The sequence below is a fragment of the Myripristis murdjan genome, chromosome 8 (assembly GCF_902150065.1).
Source record: "Myripristis murdjan chromosome 8, fMyrMur1.1, whole genome shotgun sequence".
In the NCBI taxonomy this organism is placed as follows: domain Eukaryota; kingdom Metazoa; phylum Chordata; class Actinopteri; order Holocentriformes; family Holocentridae; genus Myripristis; species Myripristis murdjan.
In genome coordinates this window covers 13,572,999-13,588,409 of record NC_043987.1, presented here as the reverse complement: position 1 = coordinate 13,588,409, position 15,411 = coordinate 13,572,999, and the positions used below count along the sequence as shown (strand labels likewise).

Sequence of the window (15,411 nt, the reverse complement as noted above, 5' to 3'; positions counted from 1 at the left end):
GTGAGGATGGGTGGTTATTTCACCTGTCTCATGTCTTTAAATGTGTCCTCTCTCCTCTTCTTTCTCTTGGTATGACTCATAAGTGTTGCAACAGCAACGACACCCTGCCAATCAGTGGTTTATTTTGAAAATATTCACCGGAAGTTTTCATTTTTTATTCTGGACAGGTCATCTGATGAGTCAGGCTTATCTCTTTTTTGGTTAGGTTTTGCTATATGTCTGTCTTTTGCACTCCTTTATGTTTTATTTTCTTAATGCTTCATATATTTATAATCAGTGTTGTTGTCTTGTTTGTTGGTTAAAATAAAGATTAAAAAAACTGACGAGTCAGGCTGGACATATCCGTGTGCTGTCAGGAGGTGTGTCACTTAATGTTGGCAAAAATTACTTTAAAAAAAAATAAGCAATTTGTAAAGTGATTGTTGCAATACTTCAGTTGAATAACTAGAGAGTATGCTTGTATATTTCATTTACTACCTGCTTCAAAATATCGCTTAACAATAAGGTGTATGTATCTGCCCTGGCGCCGACTGTCTTCATGCGAGAAATAAACTTGAAACCTCAAGCCGAGGTAATTTTAGAGATGAGGCCCGCTGTCTCCCTCTAGCGGCAGGTATTGTGCACACCAGGGCATTTATAGCACGGCAAGTACACCAAGTAACGGGTCCGATTTAAACTTAGACTTTATTCTCTGTGCTTTCTGCAAACAAGTTATCCAAGAGCCATCCAAGCAGGACTCGACAAAATGTTTTGGCCGGGAGGAGAGTAACCCATCGTCGATTTTGGCTGCTGCGTGTTGTCAAACTGTGCTGCAGCCAGGGAGCCACATTTCAGATTTTGTTGTGGTTGGCAACACTGAAACAGTTTTTTGAGTCGTTTTCATGTGCGGATGCCATCAGTTTGTTTACATGAGTTAAACCCACAGGAAACCGCTCTCCTGCGTGGAGGCGACGCTGCAGTGCAGTTTGGACTGTCTGCACAGTAGCTGTAAGGTACCAGTGACAGACGAAAGATTTCCTGTTTCTTCCATTAAGTTGCACTAGATCAGTTTTCTTTGATCTCCTCGGACTTGTGTAACATGTTTACCCGGCCTTCAAGTCAAAACCCCCGCAAGACATGGGATCACCGGAGGCTTTACTGGAGTGGTGCCGCGTAAAGTGCGCAGATTACCCCGATGTGGAAATAGAGGACATGTCAAGCTCATTCAGAGACGGACTTGCCTTTTGTGCCATCATTCACAAGCACCGACCTGACTTGATGTAAGTAGAGCAGCGGTTTCCTGCCCAGAGGAGGTGGTGGCATGGCTCTGTCTGTGTCAAGCAAACCCAGAGCCAGCCAGATCCTCTGCTGGACCAGGGCACACAGGCAGGGACTGTGCAAGTACATCACTTTATCAACAGACATGGTCTAGGACATTTCTACAAAGTCTACTGAGTCCCTTATCCTGTCCTGAGATTTGTCCTCATGCTGCTTCAGATTAGACTCAGTGGAGGTCCTGCACATTCTGCCTAGTCATAATCTGCTCTTAATCTCTCTCTGTCTCTCCTTCCCTTTTTGTCTCATGAAATGGTAGCCTACAGGTGGTTTTGGGATTTGCCTTTTATATACTAATATCAGAGGTGCACCTACGGTATATATCAGCAAATTATTGGTGTTGGCTGGCATCAGCTTTAAAAAGGAAATACAGGTATTGGTGCCACATTTTTACTGCCAGTATTTGGCTGATTGTGGCATTTACATTGTTGTGGCATTTTTTTCCTGGAGCCTGTCATTTACTACAGGCTTGCATGAAAAGCCTAAACTGTTTTACACCTGCATTTGCAATGCTATTCCTATAAAAACAACAACAACAACAACAACAACAACAACATATATTCATCAGTATTAGTATTGGCAATTATGGGTAGGAAGACATTAGATATTGGTAATTGCTTCAAAAAGTGTCAGTGCATGCCTTAGTAATATTGAATATTTTCAATCTTTTATCTGGTTTGTTTCATGTCTGTGATGTCTGCATGACCAATGTTCACCAATCAACTCTCCTCCTCTCTCTGATACTCTTTGATATTATTCTGCATGAAGCTAACAGTGCAATTGCAATTAACATGTAAACTGATGTGATTTCATGCGTTTCATCCTCAACTAATCAACGCGTTCCTTTTCCTCACTTTGCTCCAGAGATTTCAGCTCCCTCTCCAAAGATAATGTTTATCACAATAACAGCCTGGTGAGTTACTGTCCGGCCGTGTTTGAGCTCAAGCTGCAACACAGGCACCCCTCCATCACTAACACACTAACCTGCAAACACCTTGTGTGTGCTGTGTACCTCTGTAACTTCCCTCCAGCAGGGGCAGCTTCACTCTCTCTTAATGTTCCCACATCTCCTTCCAGGCATTTGAGGTTGCAGAGACAAAGCTGGGGATTCCTGCCTTGCTGGACCCAAAGGACATGGTCTCCAGCCGGGTGCCTGATCGTCTGACTGTCATCACTTACGTTTCACAGTACTACTACTTCTTCAACAAGGAGCCTCATGGTATGTGGCAAATTTACAGGTAGAAGGGACTGTAAAAATGCTCTTTTAGGCCTGTAGCTGCCGCATTTATCCAGAGTGACACACGATGGGCGAGAAAGCAGGGGTTGAGTGTTTTGCTCAAAACTGCTTTATCAGGATGCATGGCTACTGAAGGGGACAAAATGGCCCTTGCTAGGATCGAACCTGTGATTTCAGTGGCTCTTTAGAGGATTGACAAGCTTATTCCCCTTGAGGAATTAGCTTCAACTGCTGCCTCTCATCCCACCTCTTTACTGCAGACATCCTCTGTCCACCGTCTAATCCTCTTATGTGAATAAAACCGTCAGATAGTCCACGGCCCTCCTCTAACACGAGCACATTTCAGATGGATAGATACTTTATTTGTTCCTTGTGGGGAAATTGGTTTGCAGCATCATCACAAGGCATTTCATGACAACATCACTGAGTCATCAATAGACAATCAATACTCATACACACATCCATATAATGCCTCACACAGGTTAGGTGCAAAACAGAGAAGAAAAAGAGAACCATATTTAGGATGGGGGGCAAACTCCTACCCAGACCAGCTGGCCATCCTGCTTAATTTATTATGCACATTGCCTGTTTAAAAATGCAATGGCTTGTGGGACAAATGAAAATTTTGATCTGTTTTTTTTTTACTAGTGGAGTCTAATATCATTGTCCAGATGACAACAGTTCAAGGCAAGAGGGGGTCTGTTTTCGGCTGCAGTATTGTTTGCCTTATTCATCAATCTATCTCTCTTACTGGCCGCTGTAACCATTTTTCTACCAGACGTTTTTTGTGTCTCAGTTGCATTTCCAAACCAGCAGATGACGCAGAATACCAAAACACTTTGCATAAAAGCACAGTAAAACATTGGAAGCATTTTGTGTTGTTTTAATCGTTTCATTGTTTCATTTCAACGCCAAACTTATTGTTTGTCAAACAGCCTGCGTCATTTGCATGCTTTCTCTTGACTTTGCAGCGAGTCCTGCCAGTTTGAGGTCATCACATGTGACAAGCCCAACCAGTCTCACAAAGAGCAAAACTTCTCTTGATGATCTGAATCGCCCCAAGGTAACAGTTTATAGTTATTTGAAGGCAGTTTGGAGCCTGCCTCTTTCATCCATGGCACCAGTCACCTTGGTTGCTGCTTTCTCTCTTGTTTTAAGATCTCATCTGATGAGCGGTCCAGGAGGGAAGATCATTTATCCAGCAGCAAGACACACAGTATCTGTGCTTTGTGCAGGGAACCGGTCCATCTGGTACAGAGACATCTGATAGATGGTCAAATATACCATCGCAGCTGCTTCAGGTAACAGTTTATTATTATTATAGTTAAATTTCAAAAGAGGAAAGGAATTTTCTCTCACCGTGTTTTTTTTCCCATTAGTACATTTCAGCTATAACTATTTGAACGTTTACTACATTAGCAGGAAAACCTGGGTCTTCTTTGTTCATCCATGTAACATGTCTTAATTTAGATGCCATCACAGCGACATTCTCTGTTCTTGATTTTCAGGTGCAAAGTGTGCAGGAGCACGCTCTTACCAGGGTCTTACAAACAGGGAAGTGATGCCGGCTCCTTGATCTGCACACACCACACAACAGACAGTAAAGACACCCGGGTTGACCTCAGCCAGCAAATTGAATCTACTGAGCATCTGCCCAAATTTAAGTGTCGGCAGACAGCCTTATCTTTTGGTGGATTCACCCATCCCCCCTATTACACTGAGAAAACAGAGTCACAAGACAAACGAGTGGAAACAGAGGGAAGGGACAGAAACACAAGGCAGGAGGTAAAAGGCAGAGATACAGACTCAACTCTTGGATCGAAGGGCAAAGTAAAGAGGCTGGTTCTACCTCATCCTCCCCCACCCAGGTTTAAAGAAGGGGCGACTGAAGGAGCTGGAAAACCTGCACCCTCGCCCGCTCAAGCAGCCACCAAGTTACAGGAAGATGAAACAAAAACCCAAGGGCCCTCTGGACTCCCTCCTGCATCGCCATGTGTAGCAGTTTCAGGAGGAAGTAAAGGACCGGTTCCAGCACCCAGACGCACGTTAGACTCCCCTGCAGCCCCCGTTCCTGCACCGAGGACCAAAAAACTTCAGAGAATGAACAGCTCCTCTGCAACAGGTAAATACTCAGTGAATTATTTATAAAACAGCTGCTGAGTTTCTGGCTTAGTTACATTGTGTCTGTATGGTGATGGTGGCACGACAGCTGTGTCCTCTTCTCTCCCTCTTCCTCTGTACAGGGACTTCACCCAACCAAAGAAAACCTTCAGCCAGCTCTCCTCGCGTGTAAGTATCATGCGAGTATTATGTATCACCTTCAATACATTAAATTGTTATCTCTATTCTTTTTCATATACAGCACCTAAGATACTTATTATCTACAACAATAGCAACAATAATACTTTTGCACAATTTTTTAATTTCAGGATTTACAAAGTGCCTTATAAAAAGTTTTAAAAAGAATAGCAATGTTTATAAGCAGGAGATTAAATTTGGTTAACACGTTGAAAGAAAAAGTGATGACAGTAGGAACATTAACAGATCTGAATGTGAGCAAAATCACAAACATTACATGAAAAGAAGTGTGATTTTCCAAGACGGTGCAAAATTAGATTTCACAGTCAAGGGGCAGCAAACAGTTTCAAAGGCTGCTTCATTTGACTCTAGATAAAATGTTAGCTGCTGCACTTAGAACAAGCTGGAGGCATTAGAGTGACTTTTGACAAAGGCAGGAATACAGAGTTTAAAGGAAATGAGGAATTTCTTCTTTACTTGCTGTTCGCAATCAAGTCACTGTCAACAAACTCTTTTACATCTTTTAGCACTAGCCCTACCAGTGGTGGCCATAAAGTCAAAACTAATCATCCATGGATGGGCATCGTCCATCCCGGACCCTGGACACAGCTGCCTCCTGCTCCGGCCCCAACAACCCCTCCTCGATCCAGCTCTGTCCCTGCCATGCAAGGGCGCTGGCTCAGACGCAGGGTGCCTCCTCCAAATCCATTTGGAGACGAGATGGATGATGAAACTGAGGCCAGTGCAAGTGAAAAGGTTACCAAGATTGAAGCTGCAAATCAAATGAAACCCTCAAAGGCAACAAGCCGATCAGAGAATGAGGGTAATCTGCCAAATGATTCAGGTGCCACACGTGCTCCAGTGACCTCAAGTGACAGTGGAAATGCTGCAGCCAAATCTAAACCCGAGGACAAAGCAAAGCCACCGGACAAACCGGATCTATCAAAGAAACCAGCTGTTAAAGATCCTTCACCTCCCACAGTGGACTCAGATCAGAGAGACAGATCAGCTGCTTCCTCTAGGACTTGCAGTGGACGTGAAAGCAGTGATGGAGGTGCTAATAAACTTGAAGAACCAGGTGTATCTGGTGCGCCTAGTGTGGCTAAAGACAATTTATCTGGTGCTGGAAGTATTCTTGTTGTGTCTGATTTAGCAGGGGCAACTAGTGTACCAAATGAGCCTGGGGTCCCTGGCAAGGCAGGTCAGGCTAGTGGACTTGGGGCCCCACACAGAGCAGAGGCCGCCCCTGAACATGAGGCACCTGATCTGGCAGAGGCTTCCCGTACTGAAGCTAGAGGTGCAGACTTTGAGTTTGGTGCTGCTTATTTAACAGAAGAGGATGCTGCTGCTGGACTTTGTTTAGCGGACATGACTAAAGCTGGTGCTGTGGGTGGTTTAGCAATGGCAGCAGGGGGACCCACCACGTTTGATGCAGCCCAAAGTCATCCTCTCCCCACAAGTGTTTCTGTGCCAGTCCTTACCTCTCCCTCCCCTCAGCATTCCTCCATGCTCACTGATCTGACAGAAGGAAATGAATCTGTACAGGTCTCACCATCTCAAGCTAAGGTAAGACGAGAGATTGGAGCGAAGTGTTAGTGATGTCTGTAATGAACGTCTTCTTTGTGTAATAAAGTCACTTCACTGTGGGTGTTGTCCACTCATAATAATTAACTTGTGGGCTGATGTGACTGAATACTGATGTTATGCAAAGCTGCAAAGCAGGTTAAGCAGGTTCCAAGTGCTACACTGGTTATTGTTTATTTAATGTCAGTGTGTTTCATGGTTTAAGTCCGCAAACCTATTATTATATTAAGTTGCTTTCAATTTCCCATCATAGGTTGTCTTGATTTATATTTTTAACAGGCCTGCAGACAGAACCCTTTCGATAAAAAACCTGTCATGCCCAAATCCAAGACCTTTCAAGCCCTCTCGTCCAGACGGGCCCCTGCCCCCGGATATGGCTTCCCTCTCGTCAAGAGGAAGGTAGGATGGGTGGAATTCGGTCTTAAAATGTTAAATATGTGAAGATTAGTTCATCATAACATTTCAAATTTGTATCAACACACCACTGCTCAAAAAAATATACATTCAACCAGTTTTTACGTTTGCCTGTTGATTTTTCAACATTTTTAGAAGGTTTGTCAGTGGGATCTACAGTATTATTGAACTGATTAGCACTAATGATACTGACGTTGATTGATGATTTATTCCCAGATTGAAAGGGTTGAAAGCTTTGGATATTAGTTTGTGTTAGTGCCAGGTTGTGATCACATCTTTTGGCATATAAGGAGTTAAGATGATTGTTGTCCTAAAGCAGGAAACTATATTTTAGAAGTTCTAATCACTTCCATACTTTAGGTGATGTTGTATTGTTTCCCAGGAATGATGCATCACATTTTTGGAAAGAGATGCTGCTCATTTCACCTGTTTGTTGTCAGGTGCAGACAGACCGGTGTCTTTCTGTAGACGACCTGCAGGCAGAAATGGGCAAACTGGACAAACATCTGGAGACACTCGAGCTAAGAGGGGTGGAGCTCGAGAGAAATCTGAGACAGTGCAAAAACGGTTAGTATTAATTGTTCATATTGGTTCAGGGCAAAAATAATAACAGGCACTGGCTGTGGCGTAAAATTATCGAATCTATTCACTCTGTAAGATGTGTTTCATGAACTGTAAAGCAAAACAAACAAATGAAAAAACATTTGAAGAATTTGTCCATTGATTTTGATGAACTAAACTACTGAAGTTGTTATAGTCTGCATTAAATAAATTTGATTGTGTAGTCAATGCAAAATCACATGCACTCCCACACATTTATCTAATGTATAAGACCATTGTTTTTGTCATTACCAGTGGTTCTCAAACGTTTTGGTGTCAAGGACCCCCAAATTGACTCACATCAACCTGCAGACCTGTATTTGATAAGTTGTAGTCTCAGGGTTCCCATCTGAGTCCCATGTGAGTCCTAATTTCGTACCACTAACATGAAAATGTGAGCTGGTATGACAGTAAAGTTTCTTGAATCCTTGAATCCTGATAGGATTTGGTTATTCCGCAACTCGTTATACAGTAGATAGAATAGTTATTGCTATACATTCTCTCATTGGGTTAACTTCTAGTCAGTTAAGTAATAGTGAAATTAAAATATTCTCCATTTTTCTGGGGACCCCAGGGAGCCTCCTCAAAGACCACTGTGGGTCCCAGGACCCTAGGTTGATAAGATAAGATAAGATAAGATAAGATAAGATAAGATAAGATAAGATAAGATAAGATAAGATAAGATAAGATAAGATATTCCTTTATTAGTCCCACGGTGGGGAAATTTCACATATTACAGCAGCAAAGTGGATAGCAAGATATGAAGCATAATTTACACTATAAACAGTATATACAGATTATAAGTACCAAAGAGCAGTATAAACATTATAAACAAGGAATGTAGAAAAATACTATATGAACAATTTAAACAATAGAAGAAAATAACCTAAAACCTGGGGGACAACACACTCCGCCGGAGGTTCAGTGTTAGTGTGAACCCATGAGACCAAGTGGCAGAACCTGACGCCCGGTACTGGGATTCAGGAACTGTCAGACTTGATCCAGACTTGATCCAGGCTGGATCGAGAACCACTGGTCTACACTATAGGCACAGATATGTAGAAAACAGTTTACTAAGGATTTTCCTCCATGAGAGAGTTGACATGTCGCTCTATTGTTGTGGCTCCTCCTGTTTATTTCAGAGAAGGAAGAGGAAGTGATGCTCATGGACTGGTTCTCTCTCATCCATGAGAAACATGTGCTGGTGCGCAGAGACGTAGAGCTGGTTTATCTGTAAGTGTGCTGAGTTGATTTTGTTAGATATAATTGAAAAAAAAAATGTTGTATTGTAGGAAATCCTTTTAAATATATGGTGAACGAGGATTTGTTTTTTGTGCTGGTAATCTTCTTTGTGCCAGTAAAATATTTATTGTGCATTCACGCTCTTCTGGTCATCCTGCCTGCCACAGATGTTATGATGAAAGTGATACATCAGGAATTACCTTGAAGCTTACAGACATTTTGTGTTGTGCTCGTGTCCAGGAAAAAGCAGCAGAGCTTAGAGGAGAGACAGGCAGACGTGGAGTACCAGCTCAGATGTCTTCTCAATAAACCAGGTCAGCACGGCGGAGAGTGCACTGCTTTCTCCCTCTGTTTTCACTTAACATGGCTGACAATAATTATAGTGATATCCTGTTTCTCCATAGCACTTTTCTTACGCAGGTACAAAGCACTTGACACGTAATGGATTACAAAAAAAAAAAAAAAAAAAAAAAAACACAGTAAATGACACATTCCGGTGCAGCAAAATAAAGACATGAATATTTCTTGATTGCAAGTGGATAAAAGTGAGTTTTCAGATGGCTCTTAAAATGATTCTTAAAAGGATGTCTGCTTATCTAACACTACGCTAAATAAGGATGGGATTAGCAAATTTCATTTCATTACATTTTATTATAAAGGAAAATCAATAAAAATCACATTACAGGTGTTACAACTTCAAACTGTCCTGACTCAGTTCAAAACTTCCTGTTCTGCAGATAAAAGATAGTCACATCACAATACTAAAAAAAAACAAAACAATGAAAGCAGCAACATTTCACAATATTGCAAGCTAGAAATGTGGCAATACATATCGTGGGATGAAAAAAAACTGTTGTGGAAATCACAAATTCCACATTTACTCCATTGAGTCCATATTATTTGCATTTTATAATGACTGACAATGTATTAAAATAGCTGACATTCTGGAAAGGCAATCCCATTTAAAACGTGTGACTCAGAAATAAACATAATTCTGCAGTCATCCAACTTGCACCCATTATAGTGTATTGTGGTTGTATCAAATCATACTGTGAGATAAGCACATAGTCATCAACAACACATGCATATAATGAGATAACAGCTCCAAAATGTAAGCAATATATGCTGTCAACAAACCAGATGGCTTAACAAGTGCATGTTCTTGGTTTTGTGATCAGCAGCATATTTACTTTGATTTCAGAGGCTGAGTGGAGTCAGGAGGATCGAGGCCGGGAGCAGCAGCTGATGGACGAGCTGGTCACCATCATCGAGCAGAGGAACCAGATCATCAGCAGCTTGGACCAGGACAGGCAGAGGTACACAGCAGGGAACAAAACTCTGTGCTTTCACACTGATGGACTTCACTGTGGACATGAAACGTGGTCATGTTCAATTTTGTTTTTCTCGTTAGGGAAAAGGAGGAAGATTTGTTGTTGGAGACCATGATGAAGAGGAAAGGTGAGAACAGAATATTCACCTTTGAGAAATGGTCTCTGTTCAACTTGTTTCCTTTTTTCATTCATAACTTTCTTTACTCTTTGCTTTTAGATTTTACAGGCTGACAAAATATATCTGACCAATGCATTAATCCTCATGCCCGCAAAACCTTGTTCCCCTGTATTTTCCTCTTCACAGACTTCCAGAAAGAGGGGCTCAAGGAGCTAAAAAAGTCCAAAGGAAAATTCAAGCCCCTGAAAGTGTTTAAGATGCTCAGCCACAAACCAGAGAGCACCAGAGAGTCCAAGGACAAAAAGAGCTGAACGTCTTTTTTGTCCGATGGAGTCTTAAAGCCGAGCCACACCGACACAAAGACTGAAACAACAACCTCGCTTAACTGTGGAGCAGACACAAGCGCTTGCACTGTGTGGACATGGTGGATGATCATAATTAATCAAACTGCGTGCGCTCATCTGATGTTGAACAGCAGCTGAGCGGTGGGGAAAGGATGAAAAATTTTTTTCTTCATGCATTTTTGAGGTAGAACTTTTCAGTTAATTAATTTTATATGTTTTTCTTGCACACTTGAGCTGGATTCCAGTTTTATTTGAACATGCACCTCATTCAAAGTGCATTTTTGATGGAAAGATAATGTGTTTAATGTGGCCAATACTCTTGTTCTTTTTATTATTATTATTATTATTATTATGCTCTAATGCAAGGGATAACTTGTATTACTTGAGAGAGGATGAAATAAATACAGTATTTATCTAGAAAACCACTTTGTGTATGTTTATGTTTCCTCATGACATATTTTATGGTGAAAGAGCTTCAAATGCAAACAGATACTGGCCGACCCTCCTGTCATGTTGGGGAAAAAATACAGCTGATTGACCATTCACCAATAATTAACAGAGCATTTTTACTTCACCTAATATATTTAAAAACAGTGTGGTGAGCATATTTTCTTTACAACAAACAGATATCAATTTGTTTTGTGTATTTTCAGTTTCCTGTGTATTTATGTGTATATTTGAAAAAATAAAATTAAAAATTAAAAGAAAAAGGTTATGCCATTTTCACACACATAGTTTAACTCTTTTGGTAGTTCTCCCATCTATTACTATTGTGATCAGTTAAGTGAGAATATGTGCGTCCTGCAGATGAATTCCCTGCTTTTCACTTGTATTTCTGGTTGTATTGTCCTCTAAAGAGCAACGCAAAGACCTGGCATCTTCAATGTTTTTTGTCAGGACCTCCATCCAGTGCAGGCCGACTGGATGTGGGACAGGAGGGCAAAAGCTGAATATTTTGGAGCAAGCCCGCTGAATGTTCACGTGATTGTTTGGATTATTATCGTGGTAGCTGCTGTAATACATCCACCAAGTTTGGTCCATTAACTCCCTCAAGCTCAAGCTTCTCCGGGAGTGCACTGCTCCAAAATGAATGAAGCAGATAGAGATCAGAGAACAACATGATGTTGAGCAGCAACACAAAGCTCCAAAATTGTTTTGAAGGATGCACAGCAACGCATGATCGTTTTTTGGTTTCACTATCAACACTCATTTCTGCCCCCTGGCTTCTAAAACGGTGGAACTATTTTCTGCAGTAATATTATTGCATTACAGAGCGGCAAAATGTGAGGCATGCACAGGCTTTGATAGCTACAGCATAAATTTGCTTTGTCCATGCATAACTTTACTTAGTGATATCCACCATACTTACCATATTCACTCTGATTTTGTGGACGTGGATGTGAGGGGAAGCTGATTTTTTACAACAAAAAACGTCCTAATATTACAGATTATATTGAATGACCATAAAATGCATTAATGTTGCAATAATGCAAATAATACATAAATAATGTAATAATGTTAATGTGGGTTTTATCTAGTAATTCAGACATGTATTAAACCAATAAACAAAATCTGCATGGCACAAGAGAGCAGTATGCCCGTATTTTGTATCGTCCATGACCCTAAATGAGGACAAGAAAATTATCTATTAAATGTAATGGGGGGAAAACAATGACCAATCCATTTAAATAGCGACAATCAAAATGCTTCCATCCAGAGGATTTAACCTGCAGAAGAGGAGGAACAAAACATGAGTGTCTCTCCGTGAGCATCCGGAATATTTTTGAACGCACCACTTCCTTACCGGAAATAAGACCAGCAGGTCGAGCGGCGGACGACAACAAAGTGGCTGTAAACATTTTCATCAGGAAATATTCATAAAGGACATTTAAGCGTCTTAAACAGACAACATGTCAGACAACGAAGATAAGTGAGTATGGAGGGTTTGAAGGGTTTAAAGCAGAGATTTGTGTGACGATGTTAAACGTCACTGTCACGACCAGCACAACGTGGGCATCCCGGTGGTGCTGTTAGCTAGTTAGCCAACAGGACTGTCCTGTAAATACTCTATTCACTGCCTTATATCTTGTAATAACTGCTTTATTTCTATTTTGTAGCTTCGATGATGGGGATTTTGACGACGCCGAGGAGGACGAGGGGCTGGACGACCTGGAAAACGTAGAAGATGTGAGTTAGCCTCTTAATTTTCTCCCAAGTTGGCGCAGACGATGTCATTTTAAAGATATGAACCAGACGTCCAGCCAGGGATGAGCTTATCGACCCGGTCCTCTTGGTCTTATGATTGTTCCTCACCACACTCTGTGATTCAGTCCATGTTTGATGATCTGATCAGACAGATGATCCGGTGATCGGGTCTAAATGTGTCCCTCTTGTGTTCAGGACGACCAGGAGAACGTGCAGATCCTGCCGGCAGGAGAGGGCCAGCAGGCCAACCAGAAGAGGATCACAACACCCTACATGACCAAGTATGAGAGGGCCAGGGTGCTGGGGACACGAGCCCTCCAGATAGCGTAAGGCATCTTCCTCTTATTATTATCAGTAGTAGAATCAGTATTACTTTTATTATTGTTATTGTGGTTGTTGTTGTTTTTATTATCATACCTATGGCATCTTTGCGCCCATTGGGTATGGTCCTTAACTCTGAGTTGGAATCTGATCTTGGACCTTTATCACATGTTTTCCTGTGTCTCTCGCTTGTCTTTATTTATTCATTATTTGTTTATTTGCTTGTTTGTTTTAGGGGTTGGTGATTTAGTGTTAAAATAACACAATATTTTGCAGTCATTTGTGGTAACAATATTTGAAGCTATATGAAAAATATGACAGTAACTACAGTGTTTCCCACAATATGACACTGCAGCTTGGCAACTAATCGTTTATAAAATACAGTAGCCTGTTTCTTCTTTCACCATCTTAATTCTAGTTCATCTGCTGCCTTAATGTAGTGTTTTTACTGTTTTACCTCGCTTGCCCCCGCCCAACCCCAAAAAACACCACTCGTGTTTTGAATTTTTCAGCCAGGTGAGCTGCATTTGTCGTTAATGACAGACCAAAACAGTGGAAAGTAACGTGGTACTGAATGACGCTTCTTTTGTCCAATAATGATGATGTAATGAGGTATTTAAGACCCCTGCTCTGTGTGTCGTTGTAATAACACCTCACCACTATATCGTTGATATCACAATATGAAATTTTTTTGTGTACAAATATATACCAGTATTATCATGTATGTTATGATATGGCACAGCCCTAGTTTGCTTGTTTTTTCTGTCTCTGCTTCATTCTGTACAAATGTCATGGGGAAAGAAAAGAACTGTACACTGCAGCATCATTATGACTTGAGTAGTTTTTGTGTGTTATAGGTTACTTGGTTGCTTGTGTGGTCCCAGCTTAGACTTAACCATTTACAGAGTGACTGTTATTAAGCCATGTCATCCTACTGAGTGACTTGTTTCCTACAGGATGTGTGCTCCGGTCATGGTGGAGCTAGAGGGAGAGACAGACCCCCTGCAAATTGCGATGAAAGAACTCAAGTAAGTGAACATTGTATAGCCTAGTTTAAACTACAGAGTCGTAGAGGAGACACTGTATGATGACTATATATCAGGGATCAGGTGTTTGATTGTGTGTGTCTGTGTTTGCAGCTAATCTCACATGCTGCTGGCCCTATCAGTCTCATATTTTTTGTGCACAGTTATGATTGTATGATCAAGCATCTTTCATGGTTTCTGAGATTCAGAGCCTTTTTAAAACTGGTTTTATACCACAACTCCTGCAAACTCCTCTGAGCACTGGAGAAGGGGAGATGCACAGGCAATTCCTTCATATATCTCCCAGTAGGTGAAAAAAAGGGGATTTGTCACCTAAGTCCAAGCACTGGAGAAGGGGAGGTACACCTGGTGGAGATGTGCACTCTATTGAGTTCATCTCTTCTAGTTTTATTTCTGCAGTTGCTAAAAGAGCATATTCAGGCATACTGTTTTTCAGGTGAATGTTTTCCCAGTGTCTCACTATGACTTTTGTGTACCGCTCTGCTCAGGAGCAGAAAGATCCCCATCATCATCCGGAGGTACCTTCCTGATGGAAGTTATGAGGACTGGGGCTGCGACGAGCTCATCATCACTGATTAAACAAACTGTGTGATCTCCATGGACAAAAACAGCTCCTGGTTCAATAAACCAGGCCTGTCAGCCCCACAAATCCAGAACAAGACTGGTGTAACCATCACCCATCTGTTAATGTCTGCATTTGATCCATACCCTGCAGGAACTGACACTGGAAGTCCCATAAAACTCACTGCAGGATATTTAATCAAATCCACGCAGCATATCACTCGTCAGCTACTACTCTGCTCTACTTTATTCAACTCCTAGACTGAGTGTGCTGTTACAGTTGTACTACAGCTAGTTTCCACCAGGGGGAAATGTAACGTAAGTCAGATTCAGTTTGCTTTACAATATAACCTGTTGTAATTATTATGATGTTTATTTTTTGAAGGAGGAAAGGTGATTAGTGTGAAAGAACTGTTTTTCTGTTGTGAATAAAACCTTTTGTATAAATGTCCGCGTCTTATGCATGTCTCTTTAACTAAATATTGACACAGAGGTTTGTAATGAGTTTGTAATTGCAGGCTACCTTCTGGACAATGTATGTGTTGTAGGCGTTTAACGTACACAGTTACAGCTGAGAAGAGGGAAGTCCAGTTAAAATGGCATTTGTGTGAAGGAACTAATTCTGAAGGAATAACAACTAAAATGTAATTTTCAAAAAAAAAAAAAAAGGCTTGTGTATTTCAGGCTGAGAGGCAGAAGGTTAGAGTCCTGCAGTGTGTCCTGTATTACACATCTATAAATAAATGATGAAGGTTTACCAACTGCAATTGATTGATGAAGGTTGTAACTGTCATCA

At 41.3% G+C, this 15,411-nt stretch overlaps 2 protein-coding genes across 3 annotated transcripts; both read left to right on the top strand.

The window, feature by feature from the left end:
- The first annotated feature begins 604 nt into the window (after positions 1–604).
- On the top strand, positions 605–10,905 carry micall1b.2 (MICAL like 1b, duplicate 2). 2 transcript variants are annotated; one of them, XM_030057522.1, is made up of 15 exons: positions 605–1,259; positions 2,179–2,227; positions 2,392–2,533; positions 3,523–3,614; positions 3,710–3,852; positions 4,060–4,673; positions 4,795–4,840; positions 5,377–6,415; positions 6,713–6,832; positions 7,288–7,414; positions 8,590–8,680; positions 8,930–9,003; positions 9,891–10,005; positions 10,101–10,147; positions 10,325–10,905. In XM_030057522.1, exons 1-15 carry the CDS (start codon positions 1,117–1,119, stop codon positions 10,447–10,449), a joined length of 2,967 nt encoding a protein of 988 aa, XP_029913382.1. In that variant the 5' UTR covers positions 605–1,116; the 3' UTR covers positions 10,450–10,905. The 2 variants fall into 2 exon arrangements, with proteins under 2 accessions (XP_029913382.1, XP_029913383.1); XM_030057523.1 differs by lacking the exon at positions 2,179–2,227 and having other exon boundaries at positions 1,139–1,259.
- A 1,346-nt stretch (positions 10,906–12,251) lies between these two features.
- On the top strand, positions 12,252–15,064 carry polr2f (RNA polymerase II, I and III subunit F). The gene is made up of 5 exons (XM_030059018.1): positions 12,252–12,412; positions 12,600–12,669; positions 12,883–13,013; positions 13,965–14,036; positions 14,543–15,064. Exons 1-5 carry the CDS (start codon positions 12,393–12,395, stop codon positions 14,631–14,633), a joined length of 384 nt encoding a protein of 127 aa, XP_029914878.1. The 5' UTR covers positions 12,252–12,392; the 3' UTR covers positions 14,634–15,064.
- Positions 15,065–15,411: the final 347 nt, after the last annotated feature.